Here is a 12,401-nt window from a genome sequence, read left to right on the forward strand (position 1 = left end):
TTGGTGAGTATTGGTGCCAAAGGATTATATTTGTATTTACAATTTATACACAAAAGTATTACAAGTTTATATAACTTAAGTCTAACAATATTACATCTTGTGACGAATAGTTAATTTAATAGGATACTACTTCTTTAAAGGTATCAATTTGTTTGATAGACCTGAGCATCTTTCCTCAAAATTGGTAGTGATGTAGTCCTCGGAAGTTAGTGCAAAATTAATGCGGTAGTGATATTTGATAGATGACAAAACAGTTTGTTTTGTGTCGTTGTCGTCCACACTAGATTCTCGGATGACTAGGCTTAACATTGACACTCCGCCATACGAATGGCAGGCTCATACGCGTGGGTGAAGATCTCGTCAAAGTTCTCGTGTCTTCCAGTATAAGTGGCTTTTATTTCATCAACTTGAATAGCATAGACCTTTAGCATGGACAAGGATATGTGATCGCGTTAAGTAACAGTATAGTTTTCATTACTTTCATTCCCTCTATTCATGTCAACATTAAAAACTATTAGCTTTATTTGTGTAAAAACACACACACACACACACCCTTAGTATATCTATATCAGTGTGTACATATATATTGATATTTGAAAAACACTACTGATTTCAAGCATCGACTTTGCAGGTCTTAGGCATACATGATGCCAGTGGAAGATTCCTGCAGTCCAACAGTGATTCCTCCAATATGAGACAGATTGTACACAGTAAGGGAGGTAGCTGCAAAGTCAGGTGATGCCATAGAAGCTTCCACTTTTGTTTTTAAATACAACTTTGTTTGCGTGTAGTTAGCCGTCATTGTGTAGACTGTAAACTGTAACATTTAGGTCCTACACCAATGAACTCTACACACATCAGTAACTGGCTTCTTGGTTGGCCCTCTGCAGGTGTAATACTTTCTAATAGTTCAGCTTGCTTTGATCACTTGAAGAAATGGTAAAATTGAATTTTTTTTCTTTTGCATGGCAATGCATTGATAATATTAAGCTTATGGTTCGGGCAGTGAACATAAGCTACTAGTTTGTACACTGTTCTTGCCTATGTTTGAACATCGTTAATTACACTTGACGTATTCGAAGTGCTGTTATAGTTATGACCAGGGCAGTTTTTTAATGTTTAATGTGTAAAATCCATGCCTTACACACTCTTCAGTGAGTCTGAGCTGTCTCACAGAACTAACAAAATATCCTTGTCTTTCTCATCAGCAAAGTGGATGCACAGGGCTGTTAACTCTGTTTTGAATGACAAAGCTTCATCTCTGAGTATGGACCAAAAGGTGCTTCCTTTATTTCAGTTAAAACCAACTTTTATGTTAGTTGTATACTAATGTTAACAATCAATTCATTTTGTATTGATGGTAATAAGTATGTTGCATTATTCCATTTTGGATTTTCCAGATGAGAGCAAAGAATTAGATCGAACGGGTCTATCATCAGTATGAAGAAGATATCAATTGCTATTTGCTGTGAGCTGCTCTTTGCAACTTAAGTTGATCACAATACAGCACTGGCAATGCAATGAACTTTAAATATGACAATTCGTATTTGTTGTCTGATTTCTTGTTTAGCATCAAAGTAATATCTTGCCTTGTCATCTAATTAGTAACGTGCGTGATTGGGTTAACGATATTCCCACTGTCCCTATCTACTATTTAGCGAAACAAATGGTATTTTGATAATGGTGCTTGTGTATAAAGTATTTCTATCCGTTACTCATCACTTAGATCCTGATCAGAAGTAATAAAAATGAAATGCGAGTTTGTTGGTACTTTAATTTCTATGAGTCTATTGGACCAGTCTCAATTTACATTTGTTTGTAAGAGTTCATGTTTTAGGGTATTATCCATAAATTAAATTGTACTCTTACATAACTGTGCAGTGTCACTTTGACGAAAACCTGCTGATCCATCAGTGCACTGTATTTATACAGATTTCTACTCACTGGTAATTCTGTGTTTCCATCTGTAATCTTCTATTTTTTACTGTGTTTCTACTCACTGGTAATTCTATGTTTCCATATGTAATATTCTATCCTTTACTGTGTTTCTACTCACTGGTAATTCCATGTTTCCATCTCTAATATTCTATCCTTTACTGTGTTTCTACTCACTGGTAATTCTGTTTCCATCTGTAATATTTTATCCTTTACTGTGTTTCTACTCTCTGGTAATTCCATGTTTCCATCTCTAATATTCTAGCATTTACTGTGTTTCTACTTGCTGGTAATTCTGTATGTTTGTTTCCATCTGTAATATTTTATCGTTTACTGTGTTTCTACTCACTGGTAATTCTGCTATGTTTGTTTCCATCTGTAATATTCTATCCTTTACAGTGTTTCTACTTGCTGGTAATTATATGTTTCCATCTTTAATATTCTATCCCTTACTGTGTTTCTACTCACTGGTAATTCTGTGTTTGTTTCCATCTGTAATATTCTATCCTTTACTGTGTTTCTACTCACTGGTAATTCTGTTTCCATCTGTAATATTCTATCCTTTAGTGTGTTTCTACTCACTGGTAATTCTGTTTCCATCTGTAATATTCTATCCTTTATTGTGTTTCTACTCACTGGTAATTCTCTTTCCATCTGTAATATTCTATCCTTTATTGTGTTTCTACTCACTGGTAATTCTGTTTCTATCTGTAATATTCTGTCCTTTACTGTGTTTCTACTTATTGGTAATTCTGCTATGTTTGTTTCCATCTGTAATATTCTATCCTTTACTGTGTTTCTACTTATTGGTAATTCTGCTATGTTTGTTTCCATCTGTAATATTCTATCCTTTACCGTGTTTCTACTTGCTGGTAATTCTGCTATGTTTGTTTCCATCTGTAATATCCTATCCTTTACTGTGTTTCTACTTATTGGTATTTCCTTAACTTGCTGAATGATTTTTTCTTTTTCTGGAAAACTGTTAAAAAGGAAAGGAGTACATTCTATCCATGATTATTTAACATACTCACCATCAATAAGTAGTCTTCCATGTTGAGCAGTAATCTTTAAAATCTTAAAACTAGCAACAACCAAGTTTAAACTACCTGAAACAAATTTCTTGAAAACATTTGACTCCATGTTGTTGTTGCTGACTTCTTGAGAAAGGTGTTGTTTTTGTTTCTGCTCACTCTTATCACAAAGCTTTTAATGAACAGTTTCATAATACCGCTTTACAGAGGAAGTCCTCCTACCACTGTTTCATAATATAAGATGTATAGTGTTTATCACCCTTTTTGATCAAATGTTTCAGTCCACGATTCCTGAAAAACTGCTACTCCTTCCATTTAAGTCCCCCCCAGTGCCACAGCGGTATGTCTGCGGACTCATACCGCTAAAATCCTGGTTTCGATACCCGAGGTCGGCAAAGCACAGAGAGCCCAAACAGTAGCCTTGTGCTTAATTCAAATCAAAACGAAAAACCTTCCAGCTGAACATTTTTGTTTCTTTGCTTGTTGAGCTGGCATTCTGACAAGCTGAAAAGGGTAAATACAATTAAAAATATCTCGACAATTACTTAAATACAATAACTTAACTTACCGTAACATAACAGGTGAAAGTTATGTCATTGATATAAAAATAAATTATAACTATCTGATCAATAATATGCACATGCTACGCCAAATAACATAATTTTAACATTATTATTTATTACTGCAAAAAATAAATTTATATTTACTCTTATTATCACTAAATATCCATTATTCATTTGCAAACAACAGAAGAAAAATATAAGCAGAGTGAAGCCAATACCAACTGTTTTCTTCTATTTTCACTCAAGTACTGTTGTGTACATTGGACCTGCAAGGAATTCAAAACGTGTTGACGTCGCATGTTTCCGCAACAGCAAAGCTAGCGCCAAGAGGGTGAGACGTCTTCTGGGAACATTTCTCACTGCTTTTGGGTTGGAAAACAATCATTCATTGCTGCATGTGGCAATAATGATAATCGTTATATATGTATAATTTATTTATTATGGGTTAGAGTTTGAAAAATTAAAAGGTGGCACTGCATGCTGCGTGCTAGCAAACTTTTTTCGCGTGCCACAGGTTCGCCATAATTAGTGTAATGTTTTATTAGTGTTATTACAGCAGTGTTATAATTTTATTTTGTAGTCGGGCCTGATTTAGGTGTAAGCTTTGACAACTTGCCACAAATAAAATTTTTGTTTACGCCATCTATGTGTCTGAGTGTGTTATATTTACAATGATGCGTTAGTTTCTATTGGATGACAACATGAACCACATGTACAACGGGAGTAGCATGTGTCTACAGTTTAATTCGTGATACACACACACACACACACACAAAATGATTAAAGCTGGTAAGAACATTCACTGTTGAGAACTTCAATAGCTTGTGTCTTGTTTTACTTTCAGGTCCATAAACCGGAAGGAAAGAATTACAACAAACTAAAGGTGATTTTCAGTAAAAGGTACGTTTTGTAAATTCCAGTCTTCGAAATCCGCTCGAATAAATATAAACGGTAGAGAAATATTTTGAATCAAACCATTACATGATAAAGTTTATATAATTAAGAATCACTCAGTTGTTTGGAGACTACCGTGTGTCTCCGAAAATAAGACAGGGCTTATATTAATTTTCACTCCAAAATATGACACTAGGGCATATTTTCGGGGGATGTCTTATTTTGATATATTAAAAAAATGAAGTTACAAAGTAAAAGTATTTTACTAACCATTTAAAATAAACTATTATTAAACTAACTGATTAATACTTAAACAAACTAATTAACTAACTATTAAACTAATTAATAAATTATTTTTTTATATCTTTCCTCTTCCTTCCACTCTTAACTAGGGCTTTTTTTTAAGGGTAGGGCTTATATTAAAACTATCCCCAAAAATCACACTAGGTCTTATTTTATGGGTAGGTCTTATTATCGGAGAAACACGGTATTGTGGTGTTAAAATATGTTATAACATTAGCTAAAAACTAGTATTGTTGTGTTTTATGTTCTGTACGGTGAAGTTAGCTTAAGCCTTTAGTATTGACTTATCATTATTATAATGCATGCTCTACAGGACGCCATAAACCCTGTTTTCCGGACCCGTGCTTCCAGAACGTTTTCAGCCATTAGGCCATGTGACAAGCTTGGTGGCACCCTCATGACTAGGATAGGCACACATTACTGTTATGCTGTGTGTATCGAAGAAACAAAATTTAAAAATTTGAAACATAATAAATTTACATTATTAAATATAAATTACTTGGTGATTGCAAACATGCTACGACACAGTTTGGGTTGGGCCCGGCATGGTCAAACGTGTTAAGGCGTGCGACTCGTAGCCTGAGGGTCGCGGGTTCGCATCCCCGTCGCACCAAACCGTGGGGGCATTATAATGTGACTGTCAATTCCACTATTCGTTTGTAAAAGAGTAGCCCAACAGTTGGCGGTGGGTGGTGATGACTAGCTGCCTTCTGTCTAGTCTTACACTGCTAAATTAGGGATGGCTAGCACAGATAGCCCTCGAGTAGCTTTGTGGGAAATTCACAACAAACAGTTTGGGGGAGACACTATGTCTAGCAAAATGACCATTATTTTTTTTCTACATTGTTGGAAGTAACCGTACATGTTGCAGGTGATGCTATATCTGTTTATGTGGTTTACGTGACGTCAATATAAATATTTTTGCACTCTTGACGGCAGTGTATGATTTTGTATTTCATAAAAATTATATATAACGTTATTGTGCAGTTTACGATCGCAGACTACTATACAGTTAGTGTTGATTTTTAGTCAATCATCTTCTTATTCGTGATGTTGGACTTTTTAGGAAGTTCGTGTACGAGTTCGAATCACAAGGACACTTAAAAACTAAGAAAATGACGTGCATCGTCGTGCCATTTATGACAGTGACGGCCATGAGGTGTGAAGGTGATGTAGTTAAGCTCTTGGTCGATCGAGAGCCGGCCATGTTTCTTGGAGTTCGCCACCAGAGGGTCGGAATTATTGCGTCGGCTAACCTATACGATACCTCCAATACGATACGGGTCGTTGTTCTTGTGCCACAATGATCAGAAAGTGTTCGATGCTTTCTTGCATGTGTGGAGATTGTGATAATCCTTTCAATGTCCTGGAATCTATGGAGATTGATCTGGAAAAGGTCATTAGTGACCCTTGTCTTCTTTACAACGTCTACAAGGTACGCAATTATTCAAACTGCCCCCTTGTTGCATACTTTAATTTTTTATATGTATTTTGAAAGAATATGTAGAAACCAGTAAGTAGTTCTGAAAATGTGGAAATTTTATGGTATTTGGTTAATAAAAGTTTTAAATGACCAAAAGAAATGGACTACTCACGATTTACAAGTGATAAATGTTTATAGTGACTAGAAGTTTATGTAGTGCACCCTAATATGGCACTATCATTTGATAATGCACTTTTTATTTACTGATTAAACATCAAGCCTTCTCATGGTTGGGTGTTATGTCAACTGATTGAAATGCTAATATGATGGTAACCAACATTTAACATAACTATGCATGTGTGTGTAATATGATCATAATTAGATAAAGTAACATTCATATCCTTCTAACCACTGGTCGACCAACAGGCGGCTATCGAGAAGACAGACTGAGTAGAAATTAAATAAAGTTTGTAATATCCATATCATTCCAACTGCTGGTCAAGACCAACAGGTGGCTATGAAGAAGACAGACTGACTAGAAATTAAATAAAGTTTGTATCATCCATATCATTCTAACTGCTGGTTATTTTTTAAATAACTATAAAGTCATGAATATTAAGACAACTCTTGGTAAACACTGGATATTTAAAAGTCAAGATTAAATTTGAATTTTCTTGTAAGACTGCATAGTTTGTATGATGATAACATCGATTTAGATGAAGTGTGTGTGTGTGTGTGTGTGTGTGTGTAGAAGTTAAGAGTAAATCATTGCAATGAACCTAATGTGGTATCAACAGTTTTGTTTTTTTTATTGAGTGTAGAAATTGTTATATTCAAGGTTTTTTTACAAGTCCTATTTAATTTGGTTTGTGACGTGAGATTTGTGTTCGCTGTTTTTTTTTGTTGTTTTTTTTTCCTTTAGGTCACAAATTTGAGGCGTTACCTGCTAGGAACGGTTGTCCTGCCTTGCTGTGGATACATAGCCACCTTATTGGACGTTGTCCCTGGGTTAAGGGACTGCCCAAATGGGAACTGTCGGAAGAAGTTACAGTTCGCTTGGTTTCGAGGCTACGTGTGTGAAGAGTCTGTAAACCCACGTAACCACTGCAACACGTGCATGAAATGTTGTGTAATGGACGAGAAACATTGTATGGTATGTCATAATTTTGTTGTCTTTACTATCGTACAGTATGTTGGTTTCTTAAAGAAGAGAGTTTTGTGCTTTCGGATGAGACACGAAAGCTTACCTAACATCTTAGATCAACATACTTTAGGTTATCAGTTTTTCTTTATAACTTCATATATAGTTTTGTTTGAGAACAAAGCTGCAAACATGAGTGACATTCTGTTTTGTTCCCATCTGCAAGAATTGAACCCCCAAATTATAACATTGTAAGTTTTAAGTTCTGAACCACTGAGAGACAGACTTGTTACACACTCAAAACTACGAATGCTAGCATCATAAGCATATCCGTGTGTGTGCCAAGGGAAAGAGCCTTCCACTAATACTGCGGTAAGTCTACAACCCTTAAATTAGGGTTCGATTCCCTTGGTGGGCTCAGAAGAATAGCCCGATGTGGCTTTGTTATAAGAGAAACACGCCAAGGGAGAAATTTGATTATAAAGTATGTTATTCTAAGTTTAATTTTTTTACAAGGCTATTAAAGAAACAGTCGTATCAATAAATATTGAAACTAAAAATTCATCGTAAACCTAGAATAATCTATCGTTCTTAATTGTACTATATCGAATAATCTAGCTGTGAAATCTAAATCGAATTGTACCTTTTAAATTTATTTTTACGTGAATATTAATAATTGATTATAAGTCACATCAGTAAGAGAGAGAAAGAACTAGTGACAACTGTAATAAATGAAAAAAAAATCAGGTGTGAAAACGGATTTTATACTGAGATGGCATTTCGCTGTTATTTTCTAAGTGACTGGTGGTAGTTTAACAAAAACTGATTGATCCAAAAAATAACCATCTGGAAATATAGTAAATTAATAGAGGTGAATGAAGAGATGTCTTTAACACATCTAAACCAGCGTACGTTATGTTTAAGCATGTTGGAGCCGTGGATGCGTTATAAGAGTGATGGTTGAATACCATTGTTTGGTTAAATAGGAGTAGCCTAAGAGTTTACGGCGGGTGTTGTTGACTAGCTGCCTTCCTCCTACTCTATCAGCTTGAAACTTTGGGAAAGTTGTGTGTAGCTAGTGTGAAAATTCTAAAAGATGCTTTGGTAAATCATAAATAATATTGTTTGTTGTTGTTATGATCGCAAAACTACACAGTAGGCTATGTGCGCTCTGTCCACTGCAGGGAATCGAATCCGGTATTTTTTAGTGTTTTACGTCCGTAAACGTGCCAGAGAGCTTTGTTATATTTAATGTTTGTAAACATTACAGAAAATTCATATGTAAGGCGTTGAGTTGCACAGACTAGTTCTAAATACATTTTGAAAAATACATAAATTACATATATATCTGGATTGCACCAAACATGCTCGCCCCTTCAGCCGTGGGGGCGTTATAAGGTGAGGGTCAATCCCACTATTCGTTGGTAAGAGCAGCCCAATAGTTGGCTGTAGTTGATGATGACTCGCTGCCTTCCCTCTAGTCTTACACTACTAAAATAGGAACGGCTAGCGCAGATAGACCTCGAGTAGCTTTGTGCTATATTCAAAAACAAAGTTATAAACGTCTTGTAGTAGTAATGTAGTTCTGTTAATAGTTTCGGTGGTAGCACATTCTGTGATGTAAATTAGTTATTCTGTGGTGCGTCGAATGACGTAAGTTAACCACTTTCTTTCTCTTACTGTTTATATATCCTGAAGGTGGTTGCAGTTACGAGCTTGACGTTTATTGTATCAAACCGTTGCTTTATTATGCGATCGAATTACATCATACGTGTTACCTTTTAAAGCTGTTTTTCTCTCTTAGCATTGCAACAAGTGCTACATAAAAGGTATGGACAGTGACCAGTGCCCCAATTGCGATGTCTCGAGTAGTACTGATTTTGATTTATCTTCTTCGTCTGACGTGCTACAAACGCCTGAAGACGAAAACAGGACGGAAGTGTCACGACGAGACACAGCAGTGTCTGATGAGCTCTCAACTAGTATCAGTTATTCTGCCTCGGAAGTATCTGTCAAGGTACCTCTGACATCCTCAAGTTCGAGGTCTTTGTTTGCTCTTCCATCTTCTACGTCAAAATACCATCATCTGTTTCGTCGTCATCACAAAGACCCCAGGTCATCACTTTGTCAGCTTCCTCTAGACCAACTTCATCGTTGGCTTACTCGGGACCAGTATTGGTTACTTTGTCATCAAATTCTAAAATACCCTCGTCTCTTTCGTCAGCGTCTTCCCAAAATCACAGTTAACCCTTTCTTCGTCTACTAAAACACCACTGTTGGCTTCAGTTTTGACAGCAAAATCACCTTCAGTTAACTTATCACCCCTAAAATCATCGGTGGGTCATCCACCATTATCCTCGGACCAGACTTTGCCTCCTGCAAGATCATCCGCGGTCAGTTAATTATTTTCATTTCTTACACATTCATTGTTTCCTCGAGATTTTGACTGGTCTCTTCGTCAATGCCATCTCTTACGCCATTGTTTCTCTTGTTGGTCCACTTGTGATGTCGACATCACAGATGTTTATCAATCTCTGGAGTAACGGAAGTGACGTCGTGCATTCAACGACAGTTCCGGAATGCTAGGATGATAGTAATATAACTTTCTTACAAGACAGAAGAAAGAAGTATTAATAGTTCAGTTTTCAGTTTTTACAACACAGAACTACTATCGTTAATGACTTAAGTTTTCTAGTTTTGATTTAGCGTTTCGTCGCATTTCTCCAGAAAGTAAAACAAAACTTTATTATAAGTGTTTGTGTCGTAAGTTTGTTTTAAACTTGTTGGAAGACGCAAGTAATGTTAAACCTAATATTATAATCTGGAGTTTAAGTGCAAACGTATTTTTTTTATACACGTTATCCAATCCATATATATATATATTTGTTTGTACGTGATTTCTGTTAACTCATTAAAGTATTTTTTCAGCAGAGGGCGCGACCAGCAAGAATAAAAAACCTGTTGGTCGAGTTATCTTTAACTTATAGATGAAAAGGCGAGCCATTGTTTATGGTATCTATTTTAAACTTTTGAAATTTCAGGACAAATTAATACGAGCCAATCTCAAACGTTTGTTACTGCTTGGAGAACAATACGTTTGTTATCATTGTGGAAAACAAAATATGTAATTGTTGTTATATAGTATACTACACCTTTCATACATAAAAAGAGAAAAAAAAAAACATTTGATGTCGATTTCGTTTTTACAGACGATAAAAGTGTACGGTGTTAAAATGTTTTGACATGTTCTGTTTATTAGGTAATTTGGAACAGGCTAATTGAGTTTCTGATTCCTTTATAAAGGTTTATTCGAGATGTATAGCATAAACTATACAGTTGAGTGTTTTTCTTAGTATTACTTGAAATTTATATTTTAAATGTTACGTCATTGATAAAGCCTATGAGAGCTCCTTGGCAAGAGAGGCGAGTTGTTGTATAATTAATTTTACGTTACGTTTCAGCGTATTGTGTTGTAAAAAAAACGTTGACATTGTACGAAGATATGAAAGCGTATCTATTCTACTATGTCATAAGAAGTTAAGCACACGATTAAAAAAAACGCACACACAAAAAACTAAAATCCAGATCGTGGTATAAGTTGTGAAATGCTAACGACACTTTGTTTTTCTTTTCCGACTTTGGTTTAACTGTAAACTTCAGGAGCAAAAGTGCAGTATTTATATAAAAACGTTTATTGTTAGTAATGTGTAACAGTAGATTTTTAGTTAAGTTTGTTTATTTAGTTTCATTGTGCCACGTATTGTTTTAAAATTTAAGTGTGTTTTGTTTGATAATTTAAAAACTGTTAATTTCTTCTAACAACACAGATGGAGCCACAACAGATGTTTGTCCATGCTGTTAATAAAATGTTTTGTTGTTGTAACAAAAAAGAATACAATAAACAAACAACACCAGGAGAATATGTGGTAAAAAATTTTCGTAAGCTGAATATAGAAGGATAACCTACTACGAATGATAACGCTTTTTAATTTTTGTTTTGTCGGTTTTGTTTTTCTTTCGTATGATTTTGGTCAATTTTTGGAGAATAATTTTACTTAAATCACTTACAAAGAATGAAATTTAATAACTCAAGGTGAATCGGCCATTATCGTCTTTTAAACTAATCCTAAACCAGTGTTCTACAATACTTTTAACCATCGTTTTCGTAATTCGAGAAACTAAAAGCGTGTTGTTTTTTTCCGACATATTGCTCTCACAGATCTGATTTGGATTAGGAATATAATTGACTATGATGTGCCATTGAATACTTTATTCAAATGCTAGATATTCAACAATTTGATTGTTTATATTACATCACTGTGCCTTATTTTTGTAACCTCCCTTTTAATAGTGTAAATACATAAGCCTATGGTGATTTCTTATACACTTTAAAGATAAATTCAAGTTAAGTTTAATTTACCTCTAATTACTAAGCGTTGTTCTGATGTATTCTACCCTTCATCAGTAACCCTGGACATATTGCGGACTTGCGATGTTAAAAATTCCGTTTCGATACCCTTTGTGGGCAGAGCAGAAACATTCCTTTGTGTTTAACTACAAACAACATTTAAGTTATGATTGTGTTAAACGGCAATAGAAGTTTTACAGTGAATTCGAAAACTGGATAAAACATTAATAGAAACTATTGAAGTTGCAAACGAATCTCTTTCCAGGAGTCTGTGCATCACTAAGTAGTTTAAAACATTCGACTCGGAGTCTGAGGGATGCGAGTTCTAACCCGGTCGCACCAAACATGCTCGCCCCACAAAACAGTGGTGGACGTTCTAATGTTACGTTTAATCCCACTATTGATTGGTAAAAAAGTAGGCCAAGAGCTGGGGATTGGAGGTGATAACTAGCTGACTGCTCTCTAGTCTCACACTGCTAAATTAGGGACGGTTAGCACAGATAGCCTTCGAGAAGATTTTCGCGAAGCATGAAGAAATGCTGGATGTTTGAAGATGACATGAACTGTATTTTGCTGATTTCAATATATTAAAGGTAAATTTTCGATAAATCCGAAAGGGGTTAATTATTGCAATGATCTCTCACCAATACTTATATAATTAATAAAAATATATTGTTCACAATTATTGAATAACAATGGATAG

General features: G+C 35.2%; 2 protein-coding genes across 2 annotated transcripts in view; one reads left to right on the forward strand and one right to left on the reverse strand.

Moving 5' to 3' along the window:
• Positions 1–745, reverse strand: part of LOC143233559 (uncharacterized) — an 18,916-nt gene extending 18,171 nt beyond the window's left edge. The window contains exon 1 of the mRNA XM_076469911.1: positions 645–745. Within this exon, the coding sequence (XP_076326026.1) occupies positions 645–745 (101 nt within the window). The remainder of the gene's footprint in view (positions 1–644) is intronic.
• A 5,348-nt stretch (positions 746–6,093) lies between these two features.
• Positions 6,094–11,137, forward strand: LOC143257056 (uncharacterized). The gene is made up of 3 exons (XM_076515221.1): positions 6,094–6,161; positions 7,072–7,302; positions 9,095–11,137. Exons 1-3 carry the CDS (start codon positions 6,102–6,104, stop codon positions 9,554–9,556), a joined length of 753 nt encoding a protein of 250 aa, XP_076371336.1. The 5' UTR covers positions 6,094–6,101; the 3' UTR covers positions 9,557–11,137.
• The last annotated feature ends 1,264 nt before the right edge of the window (positions 11,138–12,401 follow it).

Source organism: Tachypleus tridentatus, chromosome 1 (genome assembly GCF_004210375.1).
Source record: "Tachypleus tridentatus isolate NWPU-2018 chromosome 1, ASM421037v1, whole genome shotgun sequence".
Classification (NCBI taxonomy): domain Eukaryota; kingdom Metazoa; phylum Arthropoda; class Merostomata; order Xiphosura; family Limulidae; genus Tachypleus; species Tachypleus tridentatus.